The 20,037-nt window shown below is 46.0% G+C and overlaps 1 protein-coding gene across 1 annotated transcript in view; it reads left to right on the forward strand.

Moving 5' to 3' along the window:
- Positions 1 to 20,037, forward strand: part of l(1)G0320 (signal sequence receptor subunit 1 l(1)G0320) — a 43,427-nt gene that overhangs the window by 11,556 nt on the left and 11,834 nt on the right. The window contains exons 4-7 of the mRNA XM_037428581.2: positions 1,359 to 1,486; positions 2,467 to 2,598; positions 12,923 to 13,002; positions 13,742 to 13,820. Of these exons, the coding sequence (XP_037284478.1) occupies positions 1,359 to 1,486; positions 2,467 to 2,598; positions 12,923 to 13,002; positions 13,742 to 13,820 (419 nt within the window). The remainder of the gene's footprint in view (positions 1 to 1,358; positions 1,487 to 2,466; positions 2,599 to 12,922; positions 13,003 to 13,741; positions 13,821 to 20,037) is intronic.

Genomic DNA, 20,037 nt, shown 5'->3' on the forward strand with positions numbered 1-20,037 from the left:
ATCTCTAGTTAGGAATTGTTGGTCTGTAAATTTTAATAATTCATTTTCTTACTGAATCACACCAGTGCGGGAGATTTTTGGTCTTTGCAAGCGAGAAGAAGCCACAGTGTTCAGTAATTTTTTTTAAAGCTTTTACTGGTAGCGGAATGTCCAGTTTTGTCCTCCAAGTTTCGAAAGATGGTGAACTGCTGAACATATAAACCTTTTATTTTATTATGTATTTATGACATTGAAATTTACAAGCAGTGTATGTTGACAAATTTACAAGCAGTGTATGTTGACAGATATGGTCTTCTAGTGCAGCCTCTGTCAAAGAGCAAAATTAGTTATAGTAAAGTACACATAACGTAACTACATTATCAGCGATGCGACTCTCGACACACGGATGAAAAAAAAAAAAAAAGAGAGAGAGAGAATTACCCTCAGCTCAAATGATTGTGGCTTTAGATGCGACATTGCCCCGCCGCAGTGGTGTAGTGGCTAAGGTACTGGGCTGATGACCCGCTGGTTGCGGGATTGAATCCCGGCTGCGGCGGCTGCATTACCGATGGAGGCGGAGATGCTGTAGGCCATTTGCTCAGATTTGGGTGCACGCTAAAGAACCCCAGGTGGTCGAAATTTCCGGAGCCCTCCACTACGGCGTCTCTCATAATTATATGGTGGTTCTGGAACGTTAAACCCCACATATCAATCAATTAGATGCGACATTCCGCCCTTGTGCAGAATTATAGAGTAGTGCAAAATTGCAGGCGGGGGCTGTGGCTGCAGAAGCTGGAACATCATGGTTGCCTAGTCCACTCAACTTGCTGATACCCTATCCATAGATTTTATTATAATGCAGAAAGTTTTGGGATCTCAATGGCCATGGCATCACTTATGTGGTTTTAACAGCTTCCTCGAGGTGGTCGTTAGCATTCTATGTTGATTTTTCATTTACATGGTTGCAATCTTGCCCACTACTGTTTGGTCCTTGAATAAACAGCAAAATTATTGCCACCGATTTCCTTGTAGTACTTGCATTATTGTGTACATATAAATTGCACATTGCATTTTCAACCAATGATTTAGTGCCGCACATTGATGTGTCACATGTTTGAGCATTGTGGGGCCCCTTTGAACCCATTAACCACACTATATTTCTTGTCTATGTTTTTTTAGTGAATTTGTCTGTAAACATAATTCATGAGTGACATTGTACTTGATATAGTGACCCCATATATATTCAGTCCAATTTAATTGTCTACCTTCATATAAACAGGGACATTTCAAAGGAGGCCTCAGATTTCTGTTTCTACAATCTTTAACTTTAAGCTGGCACATTTGCATCAATTGTGTGACATGTTGGTCTTTTTATGCAGAGTTGCCTGCTGGCAAGGAGGTGCACTTTCTTGTAGGCTTCAGTAACAAGGGTGATAAGGAATTTGTGCTTGACACTATGGATGCTTCTTTTCGTTACCCAATGGACTTCACTTTTTACATACAAAATGTGAGTGATCCATGTTTATAGATCTTCTTGGTGACTTTGTTGTGAATGAAGCACGCTTAAACCTTCTTATGAAGTTAAAAGAGAAGCCAAAACTTTATTTCCCTATATCGATTGTTATCCTTTATTGTAGTGTATACCTAATACAGCACAAAACTTTTAGAAAAAGATGGTGTTGTGGCCTGCAGTAGTGCTAAGCAGCTTTGGGGCATCAAACAATTATTCAGCATCCTAAAATGATTGAAGTGGATGGACTAGTCTTTCTCACCTCTAAACATGCAACCCGTGTCGTCACCCCCCCCCCCCCCCCTTCCCCTGTAAAGCCAAAATGCCTGCAATGTAATTCTGCTATCTTACTTTGGCACTGAGGAGCGTTGAATTTTCACTGCAATGAAGTCTGTGGACCTGTAGTCTGCTACTGCTACCATTACTACCACCAGTGGTCCTTGCAGCCCTTGAAGTGCAGTTGGTTGAAAATACATTCTCCATGGTTTCTGACTATTTTAACTGTAACTGTCAGCAGCTCAGTTGCCATGCTCAGCATGCTGTTTAGATGTTGTTTTATGATATACGTGCTGCAAAGGGAGGACAGAGCTTTTTACCAGTACGTGCTTGAAAACTTTTCAGCTAGAGAGGAAAAGTTTTAACTAGTGTGTACACCCGAGGTTCGCAAATTGGGTTGCACAGAGCCCCAGGTTTAGCAGTGATACATTAAATTGCACATAGTATCTCTCTTTCTGCTTCCCACATTTTCTGCTTGCTAAAAGCACTTGGGTAGAAAGAGAGGAATGTTTCTGCGGCACTAAGAAAAAGCTGTTGGGGGGAACATTTTGTTTATACCATGGAGGTTTAGACCTTGAAGTTCTGGTGATGTTCAATGTGCTGTTCTGCTTAACAGATATGAAATGTTATTTCAAAAAAGTGCTCCGATTTGAGTTTGCTGTCCGTTGATGTTCTACATTTTTGTTGCTTTTTTTATACAGTTTACCACAATTGGGTATAACAAGGTGGTAAAACCGAAGCAGCAGGCTACCTTGTCTTACAGCTTCTTCGCCAGCGAGAGCTTCAGCGCTAGGCCATTTGGCCTGGCAGTGAACCTCAGGTACAGAGATGCAGTAAGTGTCACATATATGTTTCAAAAAAAATTTTTATACATTTAAAAAGAGTAAGATACTCAAGTAGGTAGCTAGTGGGGCCTATAATTCAACCTGCATTTATAGACTGCAGTTTTAATGGAACTGTGACACCCTTTTCTCACAGGCACCCACAAACTCCGTTTAACTGCTTTCCTCTTAATGACGAGGGAGATATGCTCGATGTGACATAGTCTCTCTTAGGCTAAGAAAGTTAAATGGGGTTTCACAAAGGTAGTTGGGCAATCTTTATTAGTGGCAGAATGAAGTACTCTTGTCAGCAGTAAACTGTAGTTACAAAAGAAGAGGAAAGAACTGCTAGCCATAGCTTGCTACAATTAAAGCATTTTAGTAACATTTAGTAACACATTTTAGTGACTTCAATTTTTTTTTTTTTTTGCATGAGCCATTCATGATGTTCATTTCTTTTAAAATATTTACGCCCGCTAGAGTTCACACCTGTGCCCTCATTTTTCACCTTCACTACTCAAAAACATTGGTGAACTTGATGGTTTGCACGTTTCTAAATAATTTTTTTTTTTTTCTTTGTAGTCACTCATCAGTGCCTGTAATATCTTGGTATAACAAACTTCAGGTGACTGCGGCCAAGTGTCCGTTAATCTGAAAACCCATTTTAGTGAAATCAAATCCTTATCCATAAAAATTAAATTCCAACCCCATGGACATCCTGGCTTTGCCACAGCACCATACTTGCAAGATTCTAATGTGCACCCAGTTTGCTTGAGTTCACTGCATGAAAATTTAATTGCACTAGAATGTAATTTTTAGAGAAACCCATTTCAAAGAAACCTATTTTTAAAGAAAAAATTTTTCTAGTCATCAACCAGAATAGAATTGAGTCAAGCACAGTTTACCTTTACGGAATAAAAACTTTCTTATCTGATTCAATCTTACTAGCGTTAAAATCTCTTCTGGATAGCAATCCCACAGAAAAAGGTGCTCTGTTGGGATCTTGCTATGGCAGTAAAACTGTATTTAAACTGTCTGACCCAAATGTATTGCACACACCCCAAATGTGGTGTTAGTTTCGAATCGTATGGTAAAGCATGGACACCTCTCAGAGCAGCTTTGTCACAAAAAAAGAAGTGCATGTTGGATTTGTGCAAATGCAGCACATTTTCAGAACTCATTTTTCTCTCAACATTCATGCATAGGCTACCCATAGCCGCTTATTTCAATAGGGCCCCATGTGACCACCATCGTGAAAACGAGAGACAAAATCTGCAGCAGTTGACTTGAATCTGCTAGAGATGCCAGAACAGCTGTAAATTCTGGCACTTCATACAGTTTTTCATGTTCTGGTCAGTTTCTTGAAGATTGGTTGGCCTATGTTTAATTTTTCTTTCTCAGAAAGTTCTGTATATTGAGGTCCATCTACATGTTGGTTGACCTCTTTTAGAAGTACAGTATTTGGTCTGTGGGTAAGAGGGCAAATGTGGATGGTAGCGAAGGCGAGTTACAAACTTCATAGACACATTCTTCATGAAATGCATGTAACTGCGTCATTTCAAAAATTGTTTGGCTGTATGTTTAGTGCTGACTAATACACAACCTCTGTACAGTATCGACCACTTATAATGTAACTGCTTATGGAGCAAGACTGGTTACTATGCGATATTTTTCGACTCCCATTTACCTTCTCATAGAACCCCATGTATACGCATACCGCTTATGGTACAGTCTCTCAAGATAAAAGGTCGGTTATAATGCGGCTGCTGGGAAAAATTTGTGACAAACACTGTAGCGAGTGTTTGCTGAAAGTAGGCGTGCTGGATGTGCTGCTGGGGAGCGAACGACGAGGTCACTACGAAAGAGAAGAGGACGCAGAGTGAACGAAGGGCGTAGGGAGAAGAAAAAAGAAAAGGAAAAAAGACTGCGAACCGCGGCACGCTGCGCGCACACACCGAGTGGGGAGAGGGCGGTTGCCTAGGTGACTTAACGCCTTTGCACCCATGCAGACACAGCTACAGTGTACAGCGTGGCTCTAGTCACTTGCTGCCAGCCGCACACAGCTCAACATGGACGTACAGTCGCCGACCGATTTCTCAGACCTCGCGGAGACCAAAAAAAAGTTTGAAAAATTTAAGTCCGAAAAATTCCTTTTTGTCAGAAATATGAACTTTATTGCATCAGGCAGGTTTAAAAAAGTCCATAATTCTGCCTTGCCTCATACTACGCTTGGAAGCAATTTGGTTCGCCCATATTTGCGCTAAGGTGACATTGTCACCGTAAATGTTCGACAAAAGCGTCACCGCGGTGGCGATCTCCGCTGCCAACAACTGCGGGCGATCGTCGTCATCATCCGTACCGCTCTCCGGCTGCGGCACAACCTGGTGAAGAATTTCATTGTCTGTGGGCTCTGCGCATGAAATTGTCATCGTCCGCACGAGCGAATTCTTTAAATAGGGAGTTTTAGAATAACGTTTGCAGGCGCTGTGGGTATAGCGGACGCATTACGAGTTCTAGAATAGCCTTTGTGTCCCCTAGGGAAAGGTCTAGGTACATTCGCCTTGACCGCTAGCTCAAATGCACGGAAGCTACACACAACACTTCACGGACCGCGATCGCCGCAAGCTATTTCAGATTTTCTGCGGGCAGGCCGCAAATGGTGACTTGCGTTACGACGCATGCGCAGTGGCAGAGACCGCACCACGAGGGCTCGCTGTGCGCTATTCTATGGGTGTGTTTAAATACTCACCGTAGACAGCTAAATGGACGACAACCATCTTAAGTCCCATTCCAATTCTTTAGACTGCATCGTAGACAAATACAATGCAGGCTACTTTGCTGTCTAAGCAAAATGGTGGCTCAGCGAATCGCTCAGATAGATCAAATCTCGCCAGAATGGTCGTCTGCACACAAGCAGACGCTTTCCCAGACACTCAATGTGAGTAACGTTTGTTTTCGATTTCAACACGAAATAAGCCAGAAAATACAATTGTTACGTTTGTTTATTTTAGCTTTTTCTTCTCTATAAGAGGTGGCGCTTCGTCGAGTAAAAGCCGTCCAGAGGTGTTTCAATTATCTGACAGCATGGGCCCGGTGCTGTCTTCTAAGCAGTCTGCATAGACTGTCTACGTGCTGTCTAAGAATTGGAACACAGCCTATAACCCCTAATGTCATTGTGGCAGGCACATTCACTCCACTACTGCGCAGCTCCGCCTCCTCCCTGTACAGTGTGCCCCGCCGCGGTGGTCTAGTGGCTAAGGTACTCGGCTGCTGACCCGCAGGTTGTGGGATCAAATCCCAGCTGCGGCAACTGCATTTCCGATGGAGGCGGAAATGTAGGCCCGTGTGCTCAGATTTGGGCGCACGTTAAAGAACCCCAGGTGGTTGAAATTTCCGGAGCCCTCCACTATGGCGTCTCTCATAATCATATGGTGGTTTTAGGATGTTAAACCCCACAAATCAATCAATCAATCCCTGTACAGTGCGATGATGACAGTGTTGACCACTAAGGCTGATTGAAGACGAGAAAATGGTCCCGTGCCGCTTTTTCTAAAGCAGACACGGCCTTCGAAACTTGAAATATGACAATTGCTTTCCAATCTTGGAGGCAAGAAAGCCATTTTAAAATTAAGCCACTAACAATAGTTATAGAGCGAGAGCAGAATGACGACCAAGGCTGTGTTCTAATCCTTAGACAGCACCGAGTCCATGCTGTCCAAAAATTGGAACATGCTCGACGGCTTTTGCGCAACGAGGCGTCATCTCGCGTTGAGAAGAAAAAGCCAAAATAAACAAACTTAACAGTTGTATTTTGTGCCTTATTTCGTATTTAAATATTTAAAAAATTAAACGTTACTCACATTGAGCGCCTGGGAAAGCGTCTGCTTGTGTGCAGATGACCGTTCCGGCAAGATTTGATCTATCTGAGCCATGGAGTAAGGAAAAACTTAAGAGTGCCATTGTGCCTAGTGAATATGGCCGCCATGATGTCATTTCCTCCACACTTTTCACGTAGCGCGCCGGCTGGGCGTGCCCTCTCCTATCTTTCCTTCCTCCGTGATCTGAGCGATTCGCTGAGCCGCCATCTTGTTTAAACAGCAAAGTAGCCTGCATCGTATTTGTCTAAAATGCGATTTTCTCGGTACTAGTATCTATTTTGCCGGCTACGTGAGAATTGGAATAAGACTTAAGATGGCCGCCGTCCATTTAGCTGTCTATTTAGCCGTCTACGGTAAGAATTGGAAACACAGCCTCCTAGATTTCCTTTGCCTGCCGGAATATCGGCAGTCACTTGAGAAGCGGCTGTCGTCGGAACTATGGTGGTGGCGCCACTTAAGTAGAGGTGTCTTCAAATAAGTTTTTACGTTTTTAGGGCTTATATGCAATAAAAATAACGTACAAAAGTTCTTAAAAGGTGTAAACGTAATTATAATTAACCCTACGTAAGTGACGCCACCATAGATGACAGGCGTTTTGCGCTCATTCAGCAGGCAACCCCCTTCAATACAAGACATAGCCTCCGAAATTAGCAAACGCCGAAATTGCTGATCTCAAAGGCCAAGTACCAAGACCCTTATCCCTACGTAGGTAGTGCCGCCATAGATGACTGGCGTTTCGCGGTTATCCGGCAGGCAAGAAAAATCTACGAGGCTGTTATTGGAACCATAGCCTCCTAGATTTCCCTTGCCTGCCGGATGAGCGCGGAACATCCGTCATCTATGGCGGCGCTACCTACGTAGGGGTAAGGGGTTTTGTACTTGGCCTTTGAGATCGGCAGTTTTAGCGTTTGCTAGCTTTAGAGGCTGTGCCTTGTTTTGAAGGGGTTGCCTGTTGAATGAGTGCAAAACGCCTGTTATATACAACGGCGGCACTTACATAGGGTTAATTATAATTACGTTTATGCCTTTTAAAAACTTTTTTACATTATTTTTGTTGCATATAAGCTCCAAAAACGCAAAAGCTTATTTGAAGATGCTCTTACTTAAGTGACGCCACCACCGTAGTTCCGACGACGGCCGCTTTCCAAGTGACCGCGGATAATCCAGCAGGCAAGGGAAATCTAGGAGGCTATGTTGGAACACACCCAAAGAGACGAGAAGGACACGAGCGCTACGTGTCCTCCGGCTTGACTAAGCCACTAAGCTTAGTCAAGCCGGCAGAAAATTCAACATGGCGGCGTCCATACAGGTTTGTGGCACAGTTCAAAACAAGCGGTTTAGTCCGAAAAATCCAACCTTAGAGGGCAAATTCGTCCGAAAAATCTGTTTGAAAAATGCATTAGCCCTATGGGAACCCTGACGGTGCACTTTTGAAGTCCGAAATATCCAACAAGTTCACATTTTTGAAGTCCGAAAAATCGGTCGACGACTGTACGATCTCATCCTTATCCTTATTAACTTCGCTTAAGAGTTCCCTGTAGGGAAAAGCGTCGTCTTTATCGAGCTTGCTACAGATATTGTGTTCACTACCGCATCCCTAAGTTTTGAAACATTTACGGCTTTATGACGCGAGCTTTCACCGTTACTGCCAGTGTGCGGTAATACATAAGCTTGGCGGGTTATCATTGTTGTTGATCTCCCAGCCGAGAACACAGACTTCGTATCACACATGCTGTTCTTAGGTCAGTGCTTGAGTGCAATCTTTTTGGTGCCCGATATGCATGTCTTGGCCGAACTTCCCGCGACAACATACCGAACTGCAGGCTAGGCCTAACCAGCATTGGTTGCATTTCAGTAGCGGTTGTGTGCCGAGCTGCGATTTAGTATGAAATGAACAAAACTCTTTGCGGTGGCTGCACTTGAAGGGAAGGGATACTTATCACCATGTATTGCCAATTATAAGCCAACATGGTTTTTTTTTTTTTATTTTTTCTCTATAAAATCGTCTAAGTTTGGGAGTCGACCTATACCCATAGTCGTAAAGTTCACTTTTCTGAGGGAACCGACAAATAGTCGTCCTTGGATTCACTGCTATTTAATGCATCGATAATATCAGTCGCAGAGGCAACGAAGTCGCGGGAACTGATATCTCCCAAAGCGCGCACACCACTTGCAGAGCCGGACATTTTCACGATCTGTCGCCATGATCACAAAATTATAATATAACTATGGTGGCTGGAGGAGGAGGTGTCAGCAACGGAGCATCGGAGGTACAGCATGTTTTCATGACTCGTCGTCGACAGCATCACGGTTTCAATTGTCATCTTATAACCAGCAATATACGGTAATAAAATTTAGGTGGCACATGTAGCACTCGAATGGTGGTACGCAATTGGATTGCATTGTCTTGAAATGAGTGTGCGCCTGTGAAATTGAATTATTGGGGTCTTTGTTTGTTAAAAATTTTAGATGTGATTCGACATATTTTTTTGTGTAATGCGCATAATCGAGGCAGTCTGAGAAGTAGTCAGCAAAGTTTAGCTATAGTGCTTTGCTGAATGCCCCCTCCCCCTTTTTGCATTCATTTCATTGGCAACACGGGTGTTTAGATGTTGAATTTTTTTAACATTCGGAAGTTTAAATGTTTGTAAGCACCACACGTTTCAATTCTTGTTTCACGCCGAATGATCAAGACGCTTGCGCTAGTGCGGCCCTTGTAAAAGATTGTTTTGGTTATACAGTGCAGTCCACTTATAACGATACCACATATAACGATATATCGGTTATAACGATGGGTCGACTTAACAGTCTCATTTTATGCATTGGGGCTATGGGGAAAAAAACCATATATAACGATATGTTATCCACCGCATATCGAATACAACGATGAAAAGTAGCTTGCCGTTGTAGAAGGCGGCTCCCCGCCTTCTACAACGGCAAGCTACTCGTAGATTGCCGAACGAACGCGGGAAAGAGAGAGAAAATAAAAAAAAGCGAAAAGCAAAGCAAAGCGGCGGCATCGGGGCCGGGCCTCGTTGGCATTCCGGCTGTGTACCTCTGGCTGTGCTTTCTTCCTCCCACTGCTCCCACCCCGCCGTCGGTCAGTCTCTCTTCCTCAGCGAACCCGTGATGCGTTCTTCGGAGTAAGAAATAAAGTCTTGTTTTTGACATCCTACTATCTACAATATTTATTAATTGGTGAAAATAGCGAAATGAAGCCTGGAGCTACAAAAGGTACGTCCGGCGACGATTTTTTGGCGGCAGTCCAGATATAACGATCACAGGTTATAACGATCATATTTTTAGGTTTTCTCGATATCGTTATAAGTGGACTACACTGTAGTGCGGATATCGAGACTCTCGCAACTTATGTTATAAGTGGTCTATACTGTAACTAATTATCAAGCTCAATGTTGTTTAATGTCCTTTGTGAAAGCTTGGCTGTTTCTTGTTAGTGTCTGAGACATTATGGCATTAAGGGGACACTAAATGCAAATACAGTAAAACCCCGTTGATTCGGACTTCACGGGACTGGAGAGAATGTCTGAATTACTCGAGGGTATGAATTATCATGAGTTCGAAGAAAACACTTAGAAAATGTCTCCTACAGCATCAGACTTTTATTTCTTTAAAAAGTCTGTGATTCCGGTTTGCTTCACGGACACATTTTGCGGCGAAGTCACAGTTTTTCGAATTTCCTGCAGGTGGCTTAGTCCGCGCACACTGTCCGAGGAGAGCATGCATATGTCCTCCAAAACGGCCAACGCATGCGCAGCCTCCTTCATAGTGCGGCGTGGACACTCGTCAGCGTCACGTCCTCGTCAGCCAATTCCTCTGCACCATCCAAGACTTCAGCGACGATATCGCTGTCTGTCATTGTGCCGGCCACTGCAACATCGCTGTCAATTGCAAAGTAATCGCCCAGGGACTTATCAGCTGGCATGATGCTCACAAAGCGTCCATCTTACTCTTCGCCGGTTTCCTCATCAGCCACCACCCCCGGATCAGCAGCGTCGTGCACGAAGCCACTATGCCTAAAGCAGTTTGGGACTACTGCAGGCGGTGTGTTGTTCCACACGTATGTCAGCATGTGGATTGCGCTTAGCAGGCTTACTTCGTACTGCTTGCCTGACTCCATGCAGAGCAACATCCGCTCGAGTACCTGCTGTCGATAGCGGCTTTTCACAAACTGTATGATTCCCTGTTCCATTTGCTGCAGGGAAGCCGTTGTGTTCGGAGGCAGGAATAGCAGTTCAATGTTCTCAAGCTCGGACACCTTCGTGTGCGCACTGCAGTTGTCTAGCACAAACAACACCTTTTAAGCCTTGGCCACAAAGCAGCGGTCGAGCTAACGCAGCCAGGCTTGAAAGAGTTCGGTAGTCATCCAAGCTTTTCTGTTGAACCGGTAGTCTACAGGCAGCTGCTTAATATTCTTAAAACATCTTGGCTTCACCAGCAGCAGCAGCCGCTCTGTGCCGGTCATGTTAGCAGCCAGAAGAACTGTCACGCGCTCTTTACTTCGTTTTCCGCCGACGTACGGGTCCCTCTTAAACATGATTGTCTTGTCAGGGAGAGCCTTATAGAACAGCGCTGTCTCATCAGCGTTGAAAATGTTGCACGGCTCGTACGTAGAAAGGCATGCGGATAGTCCAGACCGCCAGTCCTGCACAACGCTTTCGTCATCCCCACCTCTTTCACCACACACGTTGCAGAACACCAGCCTGTGTCGCTTCTTGAAGTGGTTGAACCAGCCTTCCGACGCACTGAAGGAGTCAATGTTCATAGTCACCGTGAACTTCTCTGCTTGTGCACAGATAAAGGGGCTGCTCAAGGGCAAACGTGCATCGCGCAAAATGGCAATCCAGCGCAATAGCGCCTCTTCTAGCTTGGGATGCACTGCCGTTCGAAGCCTCTTCCTTTGGTTGCCAAACATGTCCCCGTCATGCGCTTGCATAATCTGCTCTTCGTTCTTCACATAAGTGCTCAGCGTGCTTTTCTTCACATTTAATTTTTCCATCACTTCTTTTTGAGATGCTCTCACTTGCAACGGCTTCAATATTTGCACTTTCACAGCCAAATCCTTTGCTTCGTACTTCACCCTCTGTGGTTGGGGCCGCAGGAGACTGAAGGGTAGCCATCTCGGCGTCGCTCGCGCGATGGTCACGCACACGCGCGCACGAAGTAGACAACACATACACAACACAAAAAACGCACAGTGATAAAAACTAAATAAAAACCGGCGAACTTTTCAAAAAACAGCAAACAGTAAGACTGCAAATGGCACTGATCATGTACAGATAAATAATTTAAAGCACACTAAAAATGAGCAATCCAACTCGACCATCTTGCAAACATGTTTGACGCGCAAAAAAAAAGCAGGAGGCAAATTCGTAGGTTGCCCGTTATTGATGACAGTAGCGATGTACTGCCTTCCTATGTGGGTTTTTTTTTTTTTTTTTTTTTTTTTTTTTTTTTTTTTTTTTTTTTTAGGAAAGGGGGGGGGGGGTGTCTTTGAGATGTACTACCCATGGCCGCAATCTGATCCCAAAGTTGCTTAGGTGCGCCGTCGATTTGGCCGGCAGAATCCGCTGCTGCTTTCTTGTCGTGACTCGACCGCGGTCGGGCGGTCAAATTAACCGAAGTGCAGCCGAATTTGTCCTAATTAATGAGAATTTTCAATCATAAAACACTGTACATTTCGGACGGACGGAAGCAGACGCCGTGGCTGAATTAACCGAAATTTTGAATTAGGGGGGTCGAATTAACGAGACTTTACTCATAGTGCTACCTCTGTGCCAAGACAGTGCCTATTCTGAAATATAATCGTGTTTTAACGGTCTAAATCCTGTTAACGCACTTCAAATCACCCGCCTGGAAGTGGTCTTTCTCATGTCACTATTGCCGTGCCAAACGTTGCCTACCTCTACTGCACGGCCACTGACACTAGTCAAAGCAGAGCGAAAGTAGCAGGAACCACAGCAGCAACAAGGCTAGTGAACAATTTTGTGCTTGCTTGGTTCAACTGCACCCCACTGGATGGCATGACCTGTCCAGCCTAACCAGGCGAAAACTGAACTTTTGAACCGCTTGCGTCGTTATTCTTAGTAATGCCAGGCGTTTCTTTTTTCTATAAATTAAAAAAAAATGAACAAGCAGCATTTTATTTCTTCTCTTAATGAAGGAAAGGTTCTTTTTGTTGCAGCTAGTTTGATTACTAGGGATTAATTGTAGTCGGGCACTCTCACATCATCAGAATCATTTTAAAAAATGTCCCACTCATGTCGCACGTCATGTGATACATTTAACTGAATCTTGGTAAGTAGGGCACTGCTGTTGATAATAATGTCATTTTAGACATCCTACATTGAACTAACATTGTGATATTAATTATTATTTGCATTCAGTGTCCCTCAATGTGACCATTGTGTGCTAAGCAATTATTTTTGGCTCTCTTTCAGGATGGCAATGCTTACCAGGATGCTGTCTTCAATGAAACTGTTGAGGTTGTGGAAATTGATGAGGGACTTGATGGAGAAACGTAGGTGGCATTTTTTTAGAGAACCTTGAAATAAATAGGAGCATGTTAATAGTTGTCTTACGAATTGAATACTAGTGCAGTCATTGACAAGCTTTTAAGTTACAGACAACAGCAAAGATTGGAAAAATAGGGTAGCTTAAAAAAGTGCAACTTCAAGAGAAAGCAACATGGAAATTGGTTTCCATGCCGCTACAAGCCAATTCATTTCGCAGTATTCTTTCCCCTTGGTTGCACTTTCATGGAAAGCAACAATACTTGTATTACAGCCATTGACTTGAAATTTTTGTTTGGTCTTAATGACGAGAATTCAACCTGGTGTCCACCTGATGCAGCTTTATTTGTATAGCCACATGACACATGGAAAGCCAAAAAGAAAACTGATATGTACGTTGATGAAAGTAAAAGTACTATACAAGAAAAAGGCTGAATGGCGTCAACTTTGTTTATGGCCTCTATCTTTGCGACCCTGCTTGCATGGATCATGTCCTAATAAAATTAGGATGAGACATTGTACAAGATTTGGGTTCACATTTTTGTTTGTATTAATTGCTCGGCTGTCTTTCAGCCATGACTGTAAAAACTTTAATGGAAGGACTGCCAGTTTGACACCAGTTTCAGTTAATATTTACCCATGTTAGCTTGTCAAGGCACTGAACAAGTTATGTTCTGTTGTGAAAACTATGGACTTGTGTATGTGGCATTAGTCTATGTTCTGCCATTCACTGCTTGTGCATTACAGGTTCTTCTTGTACATGTTCTTGGCTACATGCTTGGTCCTCATGCTGGTAGCTGGACAGCAGTTCCTGGGAACTCTTAGTGTAAGTCTGTAATAGTGTTCGTTAAACAGTCACGGATGGATCTTTAGAACTCCGAAAATTCCAACTTGTTGGATATTTCGGGCTTCATAAATGCACTGTCAAGGTTCCCATAGCACTAATGCATTTTTGTGACGGATTTTTTGATCAAGCTTATTCCTAAAGTTAAATTTTTCATACTGAATTGCTTGTTTTGAGCCGTGCCCCACAATTTTGAAAGTCGTCGTAATGGATTTTGCATTGGCTTGATAGAGTTTTGCTCCTAGTAGCCAGTTGTGTGGCCTCCAAGATTGGAAGCGGACACAAGCTTCCAGTTTCGGAGGCATTGTCTGATCTTCCTTGGCTGGCAAAACTCTCTAGGGGACACAACGTTTATTTTTCAGTTCCCCTTATCATTATCAATAACATGTCGGTAGTTTTTGTTTTCATTCCGCATGTGGTCGTGTTTGTGGTGTGTCAAGTGCTTTTAAAGGAGCACTGACATCAAATTTCAAGATCGAGATGTGCCCATCACTCGATCGCTTCGTATGCATAGGTCTTCCTGGCCAAATTTGAACGGCGTCCGTCGCATGGAAGTTATTTTAATTCGATGCCAAACAGCGTAGAAAAGCTCTGGAGAAAAAACGAAGAATAGACTGCCCTGTGACATCGACACTAGTGTTACGTGTTCGGTGTGATACATTCCACAAATATCATCCTGAGTGACGATGCCCTAGTAGCGATGACATGTACAATCCGAGTGTGCTTATCGTGGCGCCGAAGTGCAGAAACGCACTCGCTCGTCCACGGCCAGGCTAGCGCGCGCAGGTGCAGTCTAGCCCGGCCGTGGCTCGTCACGTCTGATCTTCGTCGCACCGGTTTGAATGAGTTTGTGAAATTACCTATGTAGAGAGGAAGAAGATTATGTGCCGTAGTGGGTCACGCCTTTAGCGAGAGGAGCCAAGCGCGAGCGTTTGCCCCGAGTGCTATGATTCCTGGGTCCGTTGCTGCCGCCCGCTTTCCGCATCAATAGACCTGCTGTGCAAGTACTACTTGCGCCAATAAACCTCGTTTCAGAGTGGTGGAGGTGCTGGGTAACTCAATCTGGAACTCCGCAACAGGAAACTACCTGCCATCCCAGAAATGGCTGAAGAAAACACCCAGCAAGGTAGACCCAGCCTCCGATGGTCATCGTGCCCACTGCACTACGCGTGCGCGATCCACCTTTTTTTGACGGTACCGATGAGCAAGACGTAGAAGATTGGCTGTCGACATTTGAAAAGGTAGGCTCCAGCAACAAGTGGGACGACACATCGAAGCTGCAATATGTACCCTTTTACCTGAAAGAGGTAGCGAGTCTCTGGATTAACAACTACCACTCGGAATTCGCCACTTGGGGTGCTTTTAAGCTACGCATTACCGATGTATTCGGTCACCCCAAGGTACGCAAGCTCCGTGCCGAACAACGTCTACGGGGACGCGCACAGCTTCAGGGGGAAGGCTTCACAAGCTACATCGAGGATGTGCTCGACTTGTGCAAGCGCCTTGACCCTTCAATGATCGAAGCAGACAAGATCAAACACATCTTGAAGGGGATAGACGACGACGCCTTCCAGATGCTGCTGGCCAAAGGCCCCCCCGTACTGTGCCCGAACTCACCACTCTTTGCCAGAGCTTCGAAGAATTGCGCAAACAACGGGTCATGACACGGCGGCCAGCGGCTACCGACGAAACTCTCGCGGCATTGACTCTAGGTGGAGACCACAACACAATCATGTCGGAAATCAAACGATATGTGCACGAGGAGGTGGCCCGACAACTTTCGTGTCTGTCGTATCAACCGGCAACTGAACCCTCTTCTGAGCATCTCGCGCCCGCCATCAGACAGGTAATACAGGCGCAGGTCTTTGAGGCACTGCCGTCCGTCTCTCAGACAACACCTGTCACCGCGCCATTGACTTACGCTGCTGTCGCTGCTACTCCACCACGACCTCCACTTCGGCCGATTCCCCAGCCTCTACGAGTACCAATGACGCCATTTCCAGCAACACAACAGCGCTATAACGGAAACCCTTGGCGCACAGTTGACAATCGTCCAATCTGTTACGCATGCAGATATCCAGGTCACGTGGCGCGCTTCTGTCGCGGGCGCTTCGCAACGGGCCCGGCTGCAGCTCTGAGGTACTCTGCCGATTCTTTCCCGGCCCCGTACCACGCGCAACGAGAAGTGCCCCGTCAATGCGACCGACAATCAGTGCAACGCGACCTGTCCCCATCTGAACTAAACCACCACCCTGCTGCTGACTACCGACCATTCAGTCCCCGTCGCTCATCCTCACCACGCCGCTACCATTCTCCGTCCCCGCTGCGTCGCCGACCGAACCCCGTAGAGACGGAAAACTGACTGCCTCAGCTCCAAAGGCACGAGCTGCGAAATCGTCGCATTGTAGAAGTCCTCGTCCGTCTCCCACAAACGTTCTGGAACTGTTTGTTGAAGGTCTACGAACTTTTGCGCTTGTTGACACGAGTGCTGCCGTATCTGTGATGAGTCAAAAACTCTGCCGTTCGATACGAAAAGTAACGGCAACGCCTTCTGACGTATTGCTGCATACCGCGAGCGCGCAACCTATTCGACCAGTCGGAGAATGTACGGCAAGAGTAATCATTCAGAACGTCCTGTATCACATCGAGTTTCTCGTGTTGGCCACTTGTTCCCACGACGTGATACTTGGGTGGGATTTTTTTTCACGCCACCATACCGTAATTGGCTGCGCTCGCGCGCAGGTGGAATTTTCTGTGTTTTCTGATGCGGCATCTACCGACAATGAGCTCACTCACCTTGGCAAGCTTCTTGTTACTTCCAACATAGATGTTCCCCCTCTTAGTGCCATGGTTGTCCCCGTCAATCGCACTGAATTGTCCGGCTCTACCGTTGTGTTCTCCCCATCTGACGTTTTCAGTCGCCGCCACGGTACGTCTCTGCCATACGCTGTTCTGCCACCTCACCAAGATACTTCCGGAATTGTCGTTTGCAATCCTAGCTCATGCCCTCTCACCTTAAAAGCTCACGAAACACTGGGCTATGTTCTTCCTGTTGATAACAACGTTATTGTGCCTATTGAGTCCCACGACCCTGGCCAGCAACTTCAACTGAACGCTGTTACTCCTCCTTTTACGCGGGATGACCACTCCTTGGATATCTTTAATCGTTTCATCGACAGCAAGCTTCCTCTGGATCAACGGAACCAGCTAATAACCTTTCTGCATGAATTCCGTGATTCATTTGACCTTCCTCAAAAGGCACCGAGTCAAACTAACACCGTCGTTCACACAATCTACTCTGGAATGCACCCTCCTTTGCAGCAACGCCCCTACCGCGTATCATTCAAGGAACGAAGTGTAATTGCAGAGCACGTGGACGATATGCTTCAGCGCGGTGTCATCAAGCCATCTTCTAGCCCCTGGTCTTCACCTGTTGTGCTAGTGAAGAAAAAAGACGGTTCGATTAGATTTTGTGTCGACTACCAGCGACTGAACAAAATTACACTGAAAGATGTGTACCCTCTTCCCCGCATCGACGACGCTATCGATTGACTACAAGGTGCCGAATTCTTTTCTTTGCTGGACTTACGTTCAGGTTACTGGCAGGTTCCGATGGCGGAGTGTGACCGTCCCAAAACAGCGTTCGTTACGCCGGATGGCCTATAGGAATTCATGGTTATACCATTCGGTCTGTGCAATGCACCTGCAACGTTTGAACGAATGATGGACAACATTTTACGTGGCCTTAAATGGCAGATATGCTTATGTTACCTTGATGATGTTATCGTATTTTCTCCTGATTTCCCTACCCACGTCGACCGTCTGCGCACAATTCGTCAGTGCCTTACTAAGGCAAACCTCCAGGTTAACCTAAAGAAGTGCCGCTTCGGGGCTTGCCAACTTACTACACTTGGCCACGTTGTGTCAAAGGATGGAATTTGCCCCGACCCGGACAAACTTCGAGCCGTAGCCAACTTTCCGAAGCCGACTTCACTCAAAGAACTTACGAGCTTCATCGGCTTGTGCTCGTATTTTCGCCGTTTTGTCCACAACTTTGCATCAATAATAGTCCCACTTACGCAACTACTGAATGGTCCAGCTAATCTTTCTAACTGGACCCCGGCATGTGACGAAGCCTTTCTTACACTGCACCGCCTGCTTACGTCGCCACCCATTCTACGCCATTACGACCCAAGTGCCCCCACTGAAGTGCACACAGACGCCAGTGGCATTGGTCTGGGAGCAGTATTCGCGCAACGAAAGCCCGGTATTCCAGAGTACATTGTCGCATGTGCAAGCCGCACACTCACGAAAGCGGAAATGAACTACTCCGTAAATGAAAAAGAATGCCTCGCAATCGTTTGGGCGTTAAGCAAGTTTCGTCCCTACTTGTGCGGACAGAGTTTTGACGTTGTGACAGACCACCACGCACTTTGTTGGTTGGCGTCGCTAAAAGATCCTTCAGGTCGCCCTGGACGTTGGGCTCTTCGCCTACAAGAATTCGACATTCGTGTCGTCTACCGCTCAGGACGAAAACACTCTGATGCGGACGCCCTCTCACGATCACCAGTGAGATCCAGCGCAGACCTGCATTCGGACGCCAACTTTCTCATTGCTCCCATTTCCGTCTCAAGCATGTCGTCTGAACAGCGGAAAGACCCATGGATAAAATCTCTCGTTAACATTCTTTCTGACTCCTCAACGTCTGCGTACCCACGCGCTCTTCGCCGCCAAGCCACACATTTCGGGATACGAGATGCGCACCTATACCGCAGAAACTACCACGCAGATGGTCGTAAATCGCTTTTGGTTATACCACGCCACATGCGATCTGATGTCTGTGCGTATTTTCACGCCGACCCACAACATGCTCACGCTGGTATGTTAAAAACATATCACCGGATCCGCCAGCGTTACTACTGGTGTGGTATGTACACCTTTGTACAAAAATACATTCGGTCCTGTTCATTATGCCAACGACGAAAGACAGTGGCTCATTCACCCGGATTATTACAGCCTCTACCGTGTCCGGCGCGCCCGTTCGACTGCGTTGGAATCGATCTATATGGTCCCCTTTCGTACACTGCCACTGGAAATCGATGGATCATTGTCGCGGTCGACCACCTGACGAGGTATGCTGAAACAGCTCCACTACCTACGGCTGGTGCACGTGACGTAGCCAATTTCGTCTTGCAACGCTTCGTGCTGCGTCATTGGGCACCACGTGAACTACTGAGTGATCAAGAGCACGTCTTTTCATCAGAAGTTGTACAGCTCCTTCGGGCATGCCGCACGGTGCACCGCACCTCTACACCCTACCACCCGCAGACCAACGGTCTAACTGAGCGCTTCAACCGAACGCTAGGAGACATGCTCGCCATGTATGTCAATTCCAACCAATTGAACTGGGATGTTATTCTTCCATTTGTGACTTATGCGTACAACACCGCGACGAAGTCAACCACAGGCTTCTCGCCTTTCTTTCTTTTATATGGGCGTGAGCCATGCTCCACCCTTGACACCATTTTGCCGTATCGTCCCGAAGTCTCAGGGATCAACCCTCTCTCTGAAATCGTGCACCACGCTGAAGAGTGTCGTCGGTTGGCCTGATCATTCACCTCGGACAAGCAAGCACTCGAAAAAGACCGCAACGACTGCGACCAGCAAGTCGAGACTTTTGCCGTGAGCTCGCTCATTTGGCTCCGAGTGCCCTTCCACTCCCCAGGTCTGTCCTCTAAGTTTGGCCCCAAGTTTCACGGTCCTTATAGCATGGTCGAACGTCGATCTCATGTCATATACGTGATCGAGCCGGTCACGCCATCTACAGACAGGTGACGCCTTGGTCGTGAGACTGTCCACGTGAGTCGTATCAAGCCCTATCACAACCCACTCCTACTCTCGTCACCTTGACTTGCCAGGATGGCTCGTCTTCGTCGCCGGGTATAGTAGAGAGGAAGATTATGTGCCGCAGTGGGTCACGCCTTTAGCGAGAGGAGCCAAGCGCGAGCGTTTGCCCCGAGGGCTGTGATTCCTGGGTCCGTTGCTGTTGCCCGCTTTCCACATCAATAGACCTGCTGTGCAAGTACTACTTGCGCCAATAAACCTCATTTCACCAAGATAAAAACCATCTTTAAAAGAAAGTCGCGCAGCACGCCAAAACACACCGAAATAGCCAATTGAGACACACGAGCGAACATGG

This window comes from Rhipicephalus microplus, chromosome X, assembly GCF_043290135.1.
Source record: "Rhipicephalus microplus isolate Deutch F79 chromosome X, USDA_Rmic, whole genome shotgun sequence".
In the NCBI taxonomy this organism is placed as follows: Eukaryota; Metazoa; Arthropoda; class Arachnida; order Ixodida; family Ixodidae; genus Rhipicephalus; species Rhipicephalus microplus.